We start from the raw sequence: 19,077 nt of genomic DNA on the forward strand, positions 1-19,077 counted from the left end.
TGGGGTCATTGTCCATTTGGAAGACCCATTTGCGACCAAGCTTTAACTTGAGATGGTCTTGAGATGTTGCTTCAATATATCCACATAATTTTCCTTCCTCATGAAGCCATCTATTTTGTGAAGTGCACCAGCCCCTCCTGCATCAAAGCACCCCTACAACATGATGCTGCCACCTCCATGCTTCACGGTTGGGATGGTGTTCTTCGGCTTGCAAGCCTCCCCCTTTTTCCTGCAAACACAACAATGGTCATTATGGCCAAACGGTTCTATTTTTGTTTCATTAGACCAGAGGACATTTCTCCAAAAAGTAAGATATTTGTCCCCATGTGCACTTGCAAACCGTAGTCTGGCTTTCTATGGCGGTTTTGGAGCAGTGGCTTCTTCCTTGCTGAGCGGCCTTTAAGGTTATGTCGATATAGGACTTGTTTTACTGTGGATATAGATACTTTTGTACCCGTTTCCTCCAGCATCTTCACAAGGTGCTTTTCTGTTGTTCTGGGATGGACTTGCACTTTTCGCACCAAAGTACGTTCATCTCTAGGAGACCGAACGTGTCTCCTCCCTGAGCGGTATGATGGCTGCATGGTCCTATGGTGTGTATACTTGTGTACTATTGTTTGAACAGATAAGACTTTAACAACAACAAAAGTTTATTAGCTATCACGCTTACATGCCCACTTCCCTGAGCTCACATATCAACGTTTTGCCAAAGTACGGTGGCCCTTCAGGATAACAATATGATGAGTCAAAGACCCACACAACAAACTCACAGGAGCTAAATAACAAACATAACATTTGGAAATATCTCCCAAGGATGAACCAGACTTGTGGAGGTCTACAATTTCTTTTCTGAGGTCTTGGCTGATTTCTTTTGATTTTCCCATGATGTCAAGCAAAGAGGCACTGGGTTTGAAGATAGGCTAATTGACATAATTTGAGTCAATTGGAGGTGTACCTGTGGATGTATTTCAAGGCCTATCAGAAGCTTCTTAAGCCACAACATAATTTTCTGGAATATTCCAAGCTGTTTAAAAGGCACAGTCAACTGTGTATATGTAAACTTCTGACCAACTGGAATTGTGATACAGTGATTTGTAAGTGAAATAATCTGTCTAAAAAAATTGTTGGAAAAATGATTGTGTCATGTACAAAAGTAGAGGTCCTAACCGACTTGCAAAAACTAGTATAAGAAATTTGTGTAGTGGGACCAAACGACCACCCCTCATCACTGTCAAACGCTCCCTGAAACACTTCTGCGAGCAGGCCTTTCTAATCGACCTGGCCGGGGTATCCTGGAATGACATTGACCTCATCCCGTCAGTAGATGATGCCTGGCTATTCTTTAAAAGTGCCTTCCTCACCATCTTAAATAAGCATGCCCCTCTCAAAAAATGTTGAACTAGGAATAGATAAAGTCCTTGGTTCACTTCAGACCTGTCTGCCCTTGACCAGCACAAAAACATCCTGTGGCGTTCTGCATTAGCATCGAATAGCCCCTGTGATATGCAACTTTTCAGGGAAGTTAGGAACAAATATACACAGGCAGTTAGAAAAGCTAAGGCAAGCTTTTTCAAACAGAAATTTGCATCCTGTAGTACTAACTCAAAAAAGTTCTGGGACACTGTAAAGTCCATGGAGAATAAGAGCACCTCCTCCCAACTGCCCACTGCTCTGAGGCTAGGAAACACTCACCACCGATAAATCCACTATAATTGAGAATTTCAATAAGCATTTCTCTACAACTGGCCATGCTTTCCATATGGCTACCCCTACCCTGGTCATCTGCCCGGCATCCTCCACAGCAACCCGCCAAAGCCCCCACCATTTCTCCTTTACCCAAATCCAGATAGCTGATGTTCTAAAAGAGCTGCAAAATCTGGACACCTACAAATCAGGAAGGGCTAGACAATCTGGACCCTCTCTTTCTAAAATTTTCTGCCGAAATTTTTGCAACCCCTATTACTAGCCTGTTCAACCTCTTTCGTATCGTCTGAGATTCCCAAAGATTGGAAAGCTGCCGCGGTCATCCCCCTCTTCAAAGGGGGTGACACTGACAATTTCGAATCCCACCATACCTTCTCCGCTATGCAATCTGGTTTCAGAGCTGGTCATGGGTGCACCTCAGCCACGCTCAAGGTTCTAAACGACAGCATAACCGCCATCGATAAGAGACATTACTGTGCAGCCGTGTTCATCGACCTGGCCAAGGCTTTCGACTCTGTCAATCACAACATTCTTATTGGCAGACTCGACAGCCTTGGTTTCTCAAATGATTGCCTTGCCTGGTTCACCAACTGCTTCTCAGATAGAGTTCAGTGTGTCAAATCGGAGGGCCTGTTGTCCGGACCTCTGACAGGCTCTATGGGTGTGCCACTGGGTTCAATTCTCGGGCCGACTCTTTTCTGTATACATCAATGATGTTGCTCTTGCTGCTGGTGATTCTCTGATCTACCTCTATGCAACAAAGCATCCTTCACTCATGCTGCCAAACATACCCTCGTAAAACTGACCATCCTACCGATCCTCGACTTCAGTGATGTCATCTATAAAATAGCCTCCAACACTCTACTCAACAAACTGGATGCAGTCTATCACAGTGCCATCTGTTTTGTCACCAAAGCCCCATACACTACCCACCATTGCGACCTGCTGGTGATTCTCTGATCTACCTCTATGCAACAAAGCATCCTTCACTCATGCTGCCAAACATACCCTCGTAAAACTGACCATCCTACCGATCCTCGACTTCAGTGATGTCATCTATAAAATAGCCTCCAACACTCTACTCAACAAACTGGATGCAGTCTATCACAGTGCCATCTGTTTTGTCACCAAAGCCCCATACACTACCCACCATTGCGACCTGTACGCTCTCGTTGGTTGGCCCTCGCTTCATACTCGTCGCCAAACCCACTGGCTACAGGTTATCTACAAGTCTCTGCTAGGTAAAGCCCCGCCTTATCTCAGCTCAATGGTCACCATAGCAGCACCCACTCGTAGCACGCGCTCCAGCAGGTATATCTCACTGGTCACCCCCAAAGCCAATTCCTCCTTTGGTCGTCTTTCCTTCCAGTTCTCTGCTGCCCATGACTGGAACGAATTGCAAACATTTCTGAAGCTGGAGACTCACATCTCCCTCACTAGCTTTAAGCACCAGCTGTCAGAGCAGCTTACAGATCACTGCACCTGTACATAGCCCATCTGTAAACAGCCCATGTATTTACCTACCTTATCCCCATACTGGTATCTATTTATTTAGCTCCTTTGCACCCCAGTAGCCCTACCTGCACATTGATCTTCTGCCGATCTACCATTCCAGTGTTTAATTGCTATATTGTAATTACTTCGCACCATGGCCTATTTATTTCCTTAACTTACCTCATTTGCACTCACTGTATGTAGACTTTTTGTTTTCTTTAGTTCTACTGTATGTTTTGTTTAGTCCATGTGTAACTCTGTTGTTGTATGATGTCGAATTGCTACGCTTTTATCTTGGCCAGATCGCAGTTGCAAATGAGAACTTGTTCTCAACTAGCCTACCTAGTTAAATAAAGGTGAACAAAAAATGTAATCTACTTTGGCATGTGTAAGCACTGGCAGACTTACCATTAGGCAGAACTGTAAATTATCTCAGGCCTTCCATCATCAAGGGACTTCATGAGCTGGGTCTCTATCTGCCACTATCGGCCTTCTGCACCTGCAGTGGAAGATGTCTGAGCTACAGCGGTTTTTGTCAGACCAGGAGGCATCCCGAAAATCGTTATTCTCACGAAAATGTTTGTAGCGTCAGAGTACACTAATATGACCCCTCTATGGAAATGAGACTCACGAACACAATGTTCTCAGTTTTGCTCCTTCCCGACAAGCGTCACAATACTCTTCTGAAGGTAACCCGGTACCGGCTGAATGGGGCATTTCCATGTAAAAGATATACGGGGAATTCCACGCAATAAAAGAAAACCAGCCACACTAAAAACAGACACTTCAAAACATACTTTATTTTGATGACATTTTCTACTATCCGTTTTTCCATGTATGAATCATATGTTATTTAATGCATTTCTATGGGCTAATAGCAGTAAGGCCAAATATAATGTTTCATCAAATACATTTTGTGTGTATATATATTTTTTTTTGTAACACAAGTGAAGAAATCCAAGGGGGGTGTAGACTATCTATAGGCACTGTATCTGATTCGGTCTGGCAAAAAATATTATGGCATGTCCTACGCTTTTTGTCCAGACAGCATCAGCTGCATATAGTAAGACAGAGGGGCACTGTTTCATTCGTTCGGCTGCTTTCCCAGGTGAGATAGTTTAAGACACTTGTGAATTGAAGGAAAGTTGGCGGGTACACTGTTCCGATGCTGGAATTATTTTTTGGATGAATGTGCGAAGGTATTCTGACATTGCTCATCCAAATATATTTATATTCTTCTTAATTCCATTTTTAGATTTGTGCATCTTTAGATATTACTGCAGTGTTTGAGCTAGGAACACAAGCATTTAGCTACGCCCGCAATAACGTCTGCTAAACATGTGTATGCGACTAATAACATTTGATTTGTGGTAACCTACTTCTTGAAGTGATTTGTTTGACAATCAGATGAAGACCATGAACCAGTCATGAGGTTATGTTCATGGCACATTAAAATAAAATGTTTAGCGAAATTACATATTTACTAGAAATCCCATTTACTTCTTAGCAGGGGGGGCTCAAACTGGCCTCTGCCTGACGCCTCCAAATCACTATGTCCGTTCCTGTGTAGAAGACTTACTGACTGATTTGGGTTAGACTATGAGTGAGGCTGTGCTTGGCCACTCGCTGGCAATGAGGATGTAGTGACAGACAGAACTTAATGTCAGCTCTAATAAGGATGGCACTGCATTTAGAGTGGTTAAAAAACATCATTAGCATCTGTCACTAGTAGCATTATTTAGTCACTGAATAAAGTCTTGCACGGTCTTCTGGTGCTCCAGATGTTCAGGATTGGCTTTAGCACAAGTACTGCATGGTACTGCCATGCAAGTACTGCTGTTGTTGGAAATGCACCAAACTTAAAATCTCTGAAGTGTCTGTTTTCTGGGGACTGTGAAAGTTGAGGCTACCTACTGTATCCAACTTCATGGAGTGCCTTTTCGCCATCTAGTGGCCAAAAGCTGACAGAACTTCCACTGTAAATACACTTCCATGTAGCTAACAAAGGTCAGCTATCGCTTTTCCCATAAACCAAATTACAATGAACTCCGCTACATACACTGAGTGTACAAAACAACGCCTTCCTAATAGTGAGTTGCACCCCCTTTGCCCTCAGAACAGCATCAATTCATTGGGGCATGGACTCCACAAGGTGTCAAAAGTGTTGCACAGGAATGCTGGCCCATGTTGACTCCAATGCTTCCCACAGTTGTCTGGATGTCCTTTGAGTGGTGGACCATTCTTGATACACACGGGAAACTGAAAAACCAAGCAGCGTTGCACAAACCGGTGTGCCTGGCATCTACTACCATACCCCGTTCAAAGGCACTTAAAATCTTTGTCTTGCCAATTCACCCTCAATGGCACACATACACAATCAATGTCTCAATTGTCTCAAGGGTTAAAAATCCTTCTTTAACCTGTCTCCTCCCCTTCATCTACATTGAAGTGGATTTAACAAGTGACATCAATAAGGGATCAAAGTTTTCACATGGTCAGTCTGAGTCATGGAAAGAGCAGGTGTTCATAATGTACATCTCATAAGACAAAAATATTTACAACTAAAAAAACATCAATAAATTATGAAAAAATGTCTGACCATGGCACAAAAGAAATCAGTCTTTGCTAAGAAATTTTAAACTGAACAGTGATATTTCCATTTAGATTTAATTTTAATAAAAATGAATTTCATACAATAAAATATCCAGTGGTAACATTTAAGAGACAATTTTTTAAAAGATAATTCAAATAAAATAAAAAAAAATCAGAACTAAGAATTATTATTAAATATATATATTTTTCTGAAAATACGTATTTATTTTCAATAAGAGTGAGGTGAATTAAGACTGGCACAATGTGTGATTATGATGTTTGGACTGTATGGACCGTATTGCCAGCAGAGAGGGTTCAAGTTCACAACTGACATCTGCGTGTAACCCAGACCAAAAACACCCGCTAGCCTCTACCACCTAGGCTTGTGTGTAGATCTAAAGGAAAATGTGTAGGTATTAGCAGTGCAGTGAAAATTCCTTTCAGATTTTGATTAAGTTCCTAGGAGGTAAGGGATAGGGGCTGTTTCTGGACTGTGCCAATGTGTGTACAGTATGTGTGTCAGGAGTGAGGGTGTAAGTACATGATAGCCCCCGAATCCTCTAGTTTTTTTAAGGCTTCTGCTTCATGGGTAAGGTCGTGGTAGGAATCCTGAAACAGAACGAAAGCAAAGCCTAAACATATCACTTATTTTGCCTGATTTTTTTTTTTTAAACATACACACAAGTGCACAAAAAAATATACTACCATGGCGTAGAACACTTGAGAGTGTTCATCCCTGACATGGGAGTTGAGTAAAATCCCATGTACACTCACCTTCATGGATTTCATAGTGTCATATCCATAGTAGTGTATAGGATACTTCTGGTTTTTGGATGCTGGATATCCAAACCCAGCTATGTGCACCACGTCACAGTAGTTGAGTGCCACAAACACGGCTAGGATCCCTGTGGTGGGGTGTACTGGTTTCTGTAGGAGTGAGAACCAAAACCAATGACAACTATGGTATGGTAACAGACATGTAGTATCGTGTTTGACACTAGGGGGTAGCAGGGACCTGTAAAAACTCATGAGTCCTCTAGTTCTGCACTTCTACTACATTAGTTGGCATCACTGGTATATTACAGAGCAGTGTGCCCTTTCCTTAATGTGTACTGGGACAAAGGGAGATGGTATTATTACTTTTGTCTCCAGAACAATGTGAGGGGTGTCCCTGGTTTGATTCAGCTCTTGCTGACTTAAATGATTACTAATCTATTGTGTTATTAACTGTAAGTTTGTTTATTCCATGTGTAACTCTGTGTTTGTGTCGCACTGCTTTGCTTTATCTTGGCCAGGTCGCAGTTGTAAATGAGAACTTGTTCTCAACTGGCGTACCTGGTTAAATAAAAGGTGAAATATATATTTTTTAATTAAATTATTACTAATGTTCACAGGGGAATTGTTTCCACATGACAGCTGTGAGGGAGTATAAATTCCCCATTTCCAAATGGTGCACTCTGTTCACTTTCCAATAGCATTTCCTTATCTGTCCTTGGGGAGAGTGGGATAAATTGAGCCATTGTTTACACTCAGCATCACTCCCAACAAGGGAAACAGTACTCTTTCTAACAAAGATATTTACATATATTTCATATGTTGTGTATCCCTGGAACTAATCAGAATTCATGTAAACATTTGTTTTGAAAAAAGTGGGACAGGGTAAGTCACCTACACATTTCTGTACTGAATGTAATATTACCACTACCTTTTTAAACCATGTCCATCTTTATTTCCCAAACACAATTCAACACAATTGCTTTTTGTCTTTTAACACAGGCTTAACACCGAATAAAAACCTTGTACTTAAAAAAAACACTTTCAACATAGGCCAGACCCTTTTGTTACCTCATATCCCAACAATAATGCCTTGCATTACGCCTGGGAAGGAAACACTTCAATTTGCTCAACTTGCCATTAGAGCAACCATTTGCTAAACTTAACCAAAGGCAAATATTTTGACTATATTAGCCCACAAAGCTACAATAACACACTTTCATGCTAGGTTACGGAGCTCATATTGAAGCGTAGAGACCAACTCATGTATAAAACAGTCTTAAAAGTATCTAAAAGTGGTAAGTAGTTGGACCTAACTTTTACCATGTGGTTTCTTCCTTCAGACCTCTTCCTAAGTATTTGGTCAAATTATAAATTGTTTCCTAGAAACAAGGGTGGCTCAACCCCACTCTCCCATGTAATCATTACCCTTGGTTTACTCAACTACCCACCATTTCCAAGAAAGCTTCTTGTTCAGGTACATTACTCCACCCTACTGCTTTCCCAATTCCTTCCAATAGACCCCTACTGAGGGTCTGCAGTATAAAAGCCAAATAAAATGAAAATAAAACAAGACAAAACCTTCAAAATGGCAGACCGAGCCAATACTGGGTGCAGGACCCTTTCCAAAGTAAATGTCTGTGTAAGAGGCACTTTTTAAACATCAATATTGTGACACAGGAATAAAACTTCCATTCTGCTCCTCCTATCAGTAACATGCATTCGATCTCTTTCCCCTGTTCGAGGCGAGACACGTCAGTTTCCTGCGTGGAAAAAGGATGTATCTGTCAGAGCGAGGCTTTACGAGCATCCGGTCTGGGGTGGACATCCAACCCCAAGCCCCGAGGAGAGAGAAATTGGACAGGACCAGTCAAGTTCTCAAACCCCTACTTCTCTTCATCACACCGTTGGGGACATTCCTCCAAACCAAGTTCCTAATGAGCCTGGCTGGTCTGGGTGCATTAGCCTAATGTGGTCGGTCAACGAGCACTCCAACTTCTGTAGTGCGTCGCATAGTTTGGACGTGGGCCCATGGAGCCTTGGTGAGAGGGGGTGAATATTGTCACTGCTGTTCCCCAGCCAGACCAGAGTGGTGGGAGTGGGATCTTTGTTTTGGAAAGGGGTGGGAGAGGCGTTGGGGACTGTGACTGGCAGGGGCATTAGTTAGCCCTCTAGCCCTCAGCTCAGTCAGCCTCTATTGTAACCAGGGGGACTGCCTGCTGCTGCCTTCTCACAGGGCATGTGGATGACTGCCAACATGGCACCCACGGGGCGGGGTGAGAGAGGCATGGGGGCTGTGGGTCTGCGGTCAGGCCCTCTTAGCCTCCTGCTGGCTGACGGGGCACACACAGGCTCCTCTGACCCAGGAAAGAGACAAGACAGAGGAGAGAGTGGGGAAAGGGGTCAGGGCCGAGTGCTCGGAGTGGCCAATAGGGCCACGCAGATGGAAGGCTACTGTCGGACTGATCGCCTGCAGTACCCCTTCTTTACCACTGTTACCTTGGCTCAATGTTGTTTCAGCAGTCCAAAGGGTGCACAGCTTAGGGGCTCGCTGGGAGAACAAACTAAACCTGGCTTTGTTCCATCTCAAAGACATCTCCACCATGCACTGAACAGGCTCTCTTGGCAGATGGACCTCTTGGCCAATGAAAACATAATTCCACATTAGTTATAGTTCAAATCAATGTATCATGTATTTCAAAACCCAGAATTCCTCAGCCAAGCGGAGAATTGTGGTCCAATTTGTGAACAGAAAACAGCTCAATGGCTTACTATTAAAATGTAATCTGTCACAATATTCTATTCCACAATAATTTTTCTTGATTCCATTAGTTCTGTTGTTCCATTCTGCATATGTTCCACTGATATTTTCTGTTTTTCTTGCTCTTCCATTTCTGGGTAATCAGTAGAGCGTTTGAAACTGACCTTCTCCTTTCCAAACTGTAGCTGGTAGAAATGCTTACAGACAGCACAGAACACTGGCCCCTGTTCAACAACCAATTATTTTTAAGGATGTACTGAAAGGCCTAAAAAAACATCAACGCCTTATCTTTTAATGACGTTGATGAAATGTCAAGAGGAGCAAAATGTTCATTTGTGCACTTATGTGGTACAAACACCACTCTTGACCTCAAGTCAAAAAGCCTGTTAGCTAAATAATATTAACTTTTAAGTGCTGTAGCTAATCAAATATTTCACCTTTGAGTACTGCAATCTTTCAAGATTTTTGATAGAGTTTAAGTCCACTTCACAGATTTATTTTCTGCCCATATCCTGGTTCCCAAAGTAGATAGGAATAAACGGAGCTGGTCCCTTACCTGTTTTCTCTTTGGGTGAAGGGGGATTTGTAGCAGACTGCTGGCCGTGCCATGCAGGAAGTGAGGGTCCAGCACCCGGATGCGACTGGTACTGCCAAGCCAGATCTGTGGAGGGGGCTTCCAGAAACCCTTCCTCACCTGGCACACACACACACGTTGATTAGCGAGTGCACACACACAGAGCCTATGTCTACACAATTGAGGCCCTGTTTTAGTCTCATTCTACTCAGTTTCTCAGGGCAACCTAGTCGATGTGTAAATGAGGGGATAATGACCCTATTCCTAATCATGCTAAGAGTGACCATAGCAGCCTGAGCTAAACCAGAGAGTGGGGGTGTTGGGGTTGCTGAGACCACAGTTGAAATGTTTCAAGTAGGTTTGGCAAGGCTGCCATCGATTCTGCATATTTTGTCACTGCATGGCTGGATGGCAAGTACCAGGGAAGCAGATAAAACAGAGGTGTGTGCACGCACACATCCAGTACCCTCTTCTCGTCGTACAGGATCTCCTTGAGCCAGCGGAGGTCCTGCTGTTTGAAAGGCACTAGGACCATGAGGGTGTCGGGGTCATTGTGCATGCTGGGGTTGTAGGAGGCCGACTCAGGGTAGAAGAGACGCATAGTGGTCTTGTTCCCCACGTCGTCCTCATAACCTCTGACGGGGGCGTCATTTAGCCTGCACAGGAATACAGAAAGAGAAACCTTAGCCATTCCTTTCTATAAAAATAGTCATTAAACAGAGTAGTAGTTTAAATAGCATTGCGTGTACTACATTTGAATAAAAAAATCAAAACGAAAAACACAAGGTTGCCATGTAACAGTGCAACTCTGGACAAAAATACATTTACATAATAACTTTAAGTTTAGAGCTGTTCTACCCTCCCTCCAATGTAACAGAATTAACTCCACATTTCACCACCATGTATCAAAACAAGAATGGAGGTAGGAGAACGCTTTGTAGGAGAGCAGAACAACAAATGTCAATGAACTCGATTTCCTCGGCCTGTGAGATTAGCGTCTGAGGATGGGAGATGTGAGAACTGAGCAGAACAGAACAGAGCAGAGTGCATTGTGCCTGGATATGACCTAACGCTGGATATGACTTAACCCTAACCCTCAATATGACCCAGCAAAATTGTCTGGGCTGTTGGCAAGAAGCGTATACAAAACTCAAAATGCCTGTATTCAGTCAAAGGCTATAAATAAGATTTGGAGAGGGCACTGGGGTATTTTTCTGCCGGGTAGACCAAATCCCTCTTTTAAGAGACAGTTAACCCAACAGTATAGTGGTTACACAGAAAAAGGCATTAAAGCAAGGTCCCCAGTCTGAGCTGGCCATTATGATACAGCCACATTGACTGAATTACGCTTTCGCGGGCAATACGAATTAGATTATCCCTTGAGGACTACGCATCATAGAAAATCGGTTAGTTTTTTACTGGAATACGGGAATTGCTATGGAAAAGGCCATTGGGGAAATGGCTAAATACTATTGCAGCTACAGACTGTACTCGGAGCCATATTTCAATATCAAATTATATGGCTTGACTGTACGGCATTATATTGCACTCTATATAATGATATTGATTAGGAATAACACTAATTGGGCCGGAACATCAATGGGTCAATGAGGAAATAGTCCATCAAACGTAGTGCATCAGATAGATCTGATAAATTAAACAGAAGTGGTGAGTTGTAGCAACAGTTCAATAGAAGAGAGAGGGAGGATGGACTTAATGACAATCGTGTGGTAGAAAAAAGGATGGAACCATTAGGCTTTATACTTACCGGATCACCATGTCGTACTCGTTGATGATGCCGCCCAAGGAGCTGTTTTTAATGGCAAACCCATTTCCTATGACTGCACACGTTCTGCAGTCTAGACTGCGGACATAAAACAAAATACAATTATTACAATCCATTTACTTTAGTGTTGCCTTTTCCATCATTTTAAAGTTCAAGGACACTTTGAGGGGTGACTAACTGCACACTACAGTAGAACTACTGGACATTTTCCAGCACTGCCATTGTAATAGTGACTGGTCACTGCTTGGGTTGACATTTGGCATTCTTGCTTGAAATGAAGTCAATGAACTAAGGCAGCTTCCCTGTGGCACATTTGTCCACCCATTATAAACAAACACACACACACCACAGGGATGATTTGAGTCATTATGTTAGCACAGCATTTACACTACATTTAGGAGACACACCAACATATATTGCTCTCAGACACATATCAGCTATCGGTGGTTCTTTGTGACCGTAACAATTATTGTAAGAAATAAAGTGGTTGATACGGCACACCAGAGGTTAACAACCTTGTTAATATGGCTAAGAATCACTCATCACATTACCTATCAATGCTGGCCGGCATTTTGTAATTGGCAATAATGGCTAAAACCTTCAGCAGCAGCAACTCTGGAAAAGAGAGAGGGATTAAACAAGGTGTGATCACTTGGACTGACTGTAGATGCTGATAAATGTGTCATAAACTCAACGCACGTCACACACACGTTTTCTGGAAAGGGAGCATAAACCTAGTGGACATTGACTCCATAATGCTTCTCACAATCAAATTACTCTTAGTAAGCTAATAGCGTGAAGAGCATTCATATTTTTTGCTTTTTATTTAGTTTTGCATGTAGAAAACAAAAATAAATGCATACAAAGAGGACCCCCCTAGTCCCCATCCAACCTCTCGCATCCCTCCCACCCAGCAACTGAGGTTGCTTATCAGTCCCCCTCCCTCCTATCCATCCTCTGATTCCCCCTGTACCAACCCTTCCCCATGGGCCTGAAAGCAAATCAAATCAAAATTTTATTTGTCACATACACATGGTTAGCAGATGTTAATGCGAGTGTAGCGAAATGCTTGTGCTTCTAGTTCCGACAATGCAGTAATAACCAACAAGTAATCTAACTAACAATTCCAAAACTACTGTCTTGTACACAGTGTAAGGGGATAAAGAATATGTACATAAGGATATATGAATGAGTGATGGTACAGAGCAGCATAGGCAAGATACAGTAGATGGTATCGAGTACAGTATATACATATGAGATGAGTATGTAAACAAAGTGGCATAGTTAAAGTGGCTAGTGATACATGTATTACATAAGGATACAGTCGATGATATAGAGTACAGTATATAGTATATAGTCCTGAAGCCTACCACTGTTGTGTCGTCCGCAAACTTGATGATTGAGTTTGAGGCGTGCGTGGCCACGCAGTCGTGGGTGAACAGGGAGTACAGGAGAGGGCTCAGAACGCACCCTTGTGGGGCCCCAGTGTTGAGGATCAGCGGGGAGGAGATGTTGTTGCCTACCCTCACCACCTGGGGGCGGCCCGTCAGGAAGTCCAGTACCCAGTTGCACAGGGCGGGGTCGAGACCCAGGGTCTCGAGCTTGATGACGAGCTTGGAGGGTACTATGGTGTTGAATGCCGAGCTGTAGTCAATGAACAGCATTCTCACATAGGTATTCCTCTTGTCCAGATGGGTTAGGGCGGTGTGCAGTGTGGTTGAGATTGCATCGTCTGTGGACCTATTTGGGCGGTAAGCAAATTGGAGTGGGTCTAGGGTGTCAGGTAGGGTGGAGGTGATATGGTCCTTGACTAGTCTCTCAAAGCACTTCATGATGACGGAAGTGAGTGCTACGGGGCGGTAGTTGTTTAGCTCAGTTACCTTAGCTTTCTTGGGAACAGGAACAATGGTGGCCCTCTTGAAGCATGTGGGAACAGCAGACTGGTATAGGGATTGATTGAATATGTCCGTAAACACACCGGCCAGCTGGTCTGCGCATGCTCTGAGGGCGCGGCTGGGGATGCCGTCTGGGCCTGCAGCCTTGCGAGGGTTAACACGTTTAAATGACTTACTCACCTCGGCTGCAGTGAAGGAGAGACCGCATGTTTTCGTTGCAGGCCGTGTCAGTGGCACTGTATTGTCCTCAAAGCGGGCAAAAAAGTTATTTAGTCTGCCTGGGAACAGGACATCCTGGTCCGTGACTGGGCTGGATTTCTTCCTGTAGTCCGTGATTGACTGTAGACCCTGCCACATGCCTCTTGTGTCTGAGCCGTTGAATTGAGATTCTACTTTGTCTCTGTACTGACGCTTAGCTTGTTTGATAGCCTTGCGGAGGGAATAGCTGCACTGTTTGTATTCGGTCATGTTACCAGACACCTTGCCCTGATTAAAAGCAGTGGTTCGCGCTTTCAGTTTCACGCGAATGCTGCCATCAATCCACGGTTTCTGGTTAGGGAATGTTTTAATTGTTGCTATGGGAACGACATCTTCAACGCACGTTCTAATGAACTCACACACCGAATCAGCGTATTCGTCAATGTTGTTGTCTGACGCAATACGAAACATGTCCCAGTCCACGTGGTGGAAGCAGTCTTGGAGTGTGGAGTCAGCTTGGTCGGACCAGCGTTGGACAGACCTCAGCGTGGGAGCCTCTTGTTTTAGTTTCTGTCTGTAGGCAGGGATCAACAAAATGGAGTCGTGGTCAGCTTTTCCGAAAGGGGGGCGGGGCAGGGCCTTATATGCGTCGCGGAAGTTAGAGTAACAATGATCCAAGGTCTTTCCACCCCTGGTTGCGCAATCGATATGCTGATAAAATTTAGGGAGTCTTGTTTTCAGATGAGCCTTTTTAAAATCCCCAGCTACATTGAATGCAGCCTCCGGATGAATGCTTTCCAGTTTGCAAAGAGTTAAATAAAGTTTGTTCAGAGCCATCGATGTGTCTGCTTGGGGGGGGATATATACAGCTGTGATTATAATCGAAGAGAATTCTCTTGGTAGATAATGCGGTCTACATTTGATTGTGAGGAATTCTAAATCAGGTGAACAGAAGGATTTGAGTTCCTGTATGTTTCTTTCATCACACCATGTCACGTTAGTCATAAGGCATACGCCCCCGCCCCTCTTCTTACCAGAAAGATGTTTGTTTCTGTCTGCGCGATGTGTGGAGAAACCCGTTGGCTGCACCGCTTCGGATAGAGTCTCTCCAGTGAGCCACGTTTCCGTGAAGCAAAGAACGTTACAGTCTCTGATGTCCCTCTGGAATGCTACCCTTGCTCGGAATTAATCAACCTTGTTGTCAAGAGACTGGACATTGGCAAGAAGAATGCTAGGGAGTGGTGCACGGTGTGCCCGTCTCCGGAGTCTGACCAGAAGACCGCCTCGTTTCCCTCTTTTTCGGAGTTGTTGTTTTTTTGGGTCGCTGCATGGAATCCACTCCGTTGTCCTGTTTGTAAGGCAGAACACAGGATCCGCGTCGCGAAAAACATATTCTTGGTAGTACTGATGGTGAGTTGATGCTGATCTTATATTCAGTAGTTCTTCTCGACTGTATGTAATGAAACCTAAGATGACCTGGGGTACTAATGTAAGAAATAACACGTAAAAAAACAAAAAACTGCATAGTTTCCTAGGAACGCGAAGCGAGGCGGCCATCTCTGTCGGCGCCGGAAGTCGAAAAGAAAGTAACAAAAGTCTAAATAAATACAGTATATAAATTGGTTTGAATGTGTGGGGATTTAGCAGAGCTTGTTCTTTACAGAGTCAAAGACTCAATTGTTCCTTGACTAGCACCATTCAGCCTATCTGTCAATAATTATAAAAGTAATAACTTCTAATAGTATAGAGAGTGAGGTGGTTGCCATCTTAGAGCCAACATTTTTTTTCACAGCAGTGCTGCCTGCCAGCAGTCATCTTCTCTGACTGATCAAGAGATTCATGGAGCTATCACTGTCACGTAACATAGATGCAAAGCATTGAATATTTAAATTCATGCACTTCGAAATAAATTGTGTAACTTCATCCCAGAAGCATTTAACTGCAGGGCACTCCCACATCATATGAAGGAATGGTTGTAGTTGGGAGTTGGGGGCAATTTCACCGTAAAACATTTCCTTGGTGTTAAATACATTCTGTGAACAAACTTAAACATTTATAAATTGATGGATTGGATTACGGGATGCCAAAGTCATATTTTTCTATATTCGGTTCCAGTGGTTCAAATTCAATTAGATCTGTGGACCATAGTTTAATGGCTAGCTCAGAATTAGATTTTCAAAAATGTTTTATATATTATACTGATCTGGGCTTCTGAAAGAACTGATAATTTAGGCCTCTCATCATTGGATGTTTCGGTAGTTGGATTTCCCAAGGGACTACATTGAGCAGCTATAATGGCCTAAATTGTAAATTTAGAAAAAAGGAGTTACCTGGTAATGTGATCTTTCAAATCTTGGAATGTTCTCAAATCATTAGTGTCCATGATAACAGCAAGGGTACGGATTCCACATGTGGACCATTGGGGCAGATGAAAAAGGCCACCTCCAGATTGCAGGGCATTATTGTGAAATATTGGAGTATGGGCATGACATTTTGAATCCCAGTTACATTGTTTAAACATTTTGCAACAAATAGAAATTGTATGAGCATTAATATGACCAAAGCGTAGTTTACATTGTTTAAGTGATATAAATCAGTGAAGATTTATATCAGGGCCATAGGAGACACCATATTTTTCTCTACAGCCAGTAAAATAATAATGTCTAAACAAATTCAAGGTGGAGCAAAATGCTAGAGCTTGGAAATACAATTTAAAGTTTGGTACAAATAGTCCTCCTACCTCTTTCCCTCTTTGTAAATGTATTCATTTATCTGGGATTGTTTACATTTTGAAACAGGACTATGGATTTTTATCTAAATAGCCAGAAGGTGGAGCCACGGGAAGCATTGAACTACAGAAATTCAGCCTTGGCAATATATTCATTTTGACAATAGATTTGCTGCTGGTTAAAGCAACTGGGATATAATTCCACCTACTGAGGTCAGATTGAATACATCAGTAGATTTGACAGAAAGGTGTTATTTCCTTTGATTGACAAATTGCCTGGGAAAGAGGTTCCATGTATAATAAGAATAGCAGAGGTGAAATTGGATCACCTTGTCTGCTACTTCTAGTGATTCTGAACAGAACAGATATTGTCTGTTATAACTATGGCTGAGGGATTGGCATATAGTATTTCAATAATATGAATGAAAATGGAGCCAATTCCTATAAGTTCCAAAACAGGCCAGAGATTGACCATTTTGGTCAATCAAAAGCTTTTTCTGCATCAAGAGATAATACAGCCCATAGTCGGAGGCTATCCGAGGATAAACGCTTTGGTCTGTGTGGCTCAATTTGGGTAAGTCATGAGACAACATTGTTGGAAAAAAGTTTAATATCTGTGTTTATCAAAGATTGAGGGCGATAGAGAATACGATGGCATCCTTATTTTTACTTTTTGAAATAAAACCAAAATTAGAATGAAATGTAATTTCCTAAACATGTTCCATTAAAGGCTTTGTGGGAAAAATGAAAACAAAGCAATTACACAATGAAATGAGAGCACATACCACTGCCTTTAATACCGTAGGGTAATGCAAGAGTGGACTGATTATGTCGCCAGAAGAAATCATCCAGTTTGAAGAAGAGCTGTGTTTGTCTGCTAATGCTGTATTAGAAACAGGGGAGAATAGATTTCACATTACAAACACAGAAATACAAAGATATACTGTACAATTCCTCCTAAATATTCCACACTGCCAATGGCATGGAGATATACACTGTTGACCTGGCAGTTTAGTATGTCATTAAACTGAAATGACCTCAATGGCCGTAATTCCTTCTCATTGTTCAATGTAATCAACCCGCATGTCTATTACATGCTGACCACACCGCTTGCATCACATGCATTGCAAAAAAAAAGGTACACATACAGTTGATGTCGGAAGATGACATCCACCTTAGCCAAATACATTTAACTCAGTTTCACAATTTCTGACAGTTGATCCTAGTAAAAAAGTCCCTGTCTTAGGTCAGGTAGGATCACCACTTTATTTAAGAATGTGAAATTTCAGAATAATAATAGAGAGAATGTTTTATTTAATATTTTATTTTTCACCACATTCCCAGTGGGTCAGAAGTTTACATGCTACCAAATACTAATTGAGTGTATTGCCTTTTAATTTGGTCAAACATTTCGGGTAGTCTTCCACAAGCTTCCCACAATAAGTCGGGTGAATTTTGGCCCATTCCTCCTGACAGAGCTGGAGTAACTGAGTCAGGTCTGTAGGCCTCCTTGCTCGCACACGCTGTTTCAGTTCTGCCCACAAATATTCTATGGGATTGAGATTAGGGCTTGAATGTTGTCCTTAAGCCATTTTGCAACAACTTTGGAAGTATGCTTGGGGTCATTGTCCATTTGGAAGAAACATGTAACCAAGCTTTACCTTCCTGACTGATGTCTGGAGATGTTGCTTCAATATATATACCATTTTTCTTCCCTCTTGCAGTAAAGCACCCCCACATGATGCTGCCACCCCCATGCTTCACGGTTGGGACGGTGTTCTTTGGTTTGTAAGCCTCCGGCTTTTTCCTCCAAACACAACAATGGCAATTATGGTCAAACAGTTCTATTTTTGTTTCGTCAGACCAGAGGACATTTCTCCAAAAAGTACAATCTTTGTCCCCATGTGCAGTTGCAAACTGTAGTCCGGCTTTTTTATGGCGGTTTTGGAGCAGTGGCTTCTTCCTTGCTGAGCAGCCATTCAGGTTATGTCAATATAAGACTCGTTGTACTGTGGATATAGATACTTTTGTATCCGTTTCCTCCAGCATCTTCACAAGGTGCTTTTCTGTTGTTCTGTGCTTGATTTGCACTTTTGCACCAAAGTACGCTCATATCTAGGCGACAGAACGAGTCTCCTTCCTGAGCGGTATGACGGCTGCGTGGTCCCATGGTGTTTATACTTGAGTACTATTGTTTGTACAGATGAGCGTACGATCTTCAGGCGTTTGGAAATTTCTCCCAAGGATGACCCAGACTTGTGGAGGTCTACAATGTCCTTTCTGAGGTCTTGGCTGATTTCTTTTGATTTCCCATGATGTCAAGCAAAGAGGCACTGAGTTTGAAGGTAGGCCTTGAAATACATACACAGGTACACCTCCAATTGACTCAAATAATGTCAATTAGCCTATCAGAAGCTTCCTAAGCCATGACATTACTTCTGGAATTTTGCAAGCTGTATAAAGGCACAGTCAACTTAGTGTATGTAAACATATGACCCACTGGAATTGTGATACAGGGAATTATATGTGAAATAATCTGTCTGTAAACAATTGTTGGAAAAATGACTTGTA

General features: G+C 42.6%; 1 protein-coding gene across 7 annotated transcripts in view; it reads right to left on the reverse strand.

Annotated features, from left to right (window-relative positions):
- The window catches only part of LOC110507861 (CMP-N-acetylneuraminate-beta-galactosamide-alpha-2,3-sialyltransferase 4), a 59,253-nt gene that overhangs the window by 22,806 nt on the left and 17,370 nt on the right, over positions 1-19,077 (reverse strand). Inside the window, exons 5-11 of one of the 7 annotated variants that reach the window (XM_036964902.1) lie at positions 17,292-17,389; positions 12,237-12,300; positions 11,668-11,763; positions 10,366-10,555; positions 9,882-10,019; positions 6,565-6,717; positions 5,852-6,422 (exon numbers count right to left, since the gene is read on the reverse strand). In XM_036964902.1, the coding sequence (XP_036820797.1) occupies positions 6,360-6,422; positions 6,565-6,717; positions 9,882-10,019; positions 10,366-10,555; positions 11,668-11,763; positions 12,237-12,300; positions 17,292-17,389 (802 nt within the window). In that variant the 3' untranslated portion in view covers positions 5,852-6,359. The other 6 variants (XM_021588235.2, XM_036964904.1, XM_036964901.1 and 3 more) reach the window with 6 other exon arrangements.

This window comes from Oncorhynchus mykiss, chromosome 27 (genome assembly GCF_013265735.2).
Source record: "Oncorhynchus mykiss isolate Arlee chromosome 27, USDA_OmykA_1.1, whole genome shotgun sequence".
Lineage (NCBI taxonomy): Eukaryota > Metazoa > Chordata > Actinopteri > Salmoniformes > Salmonidae > Oncorhynchus > Oncorhynchus mykiss.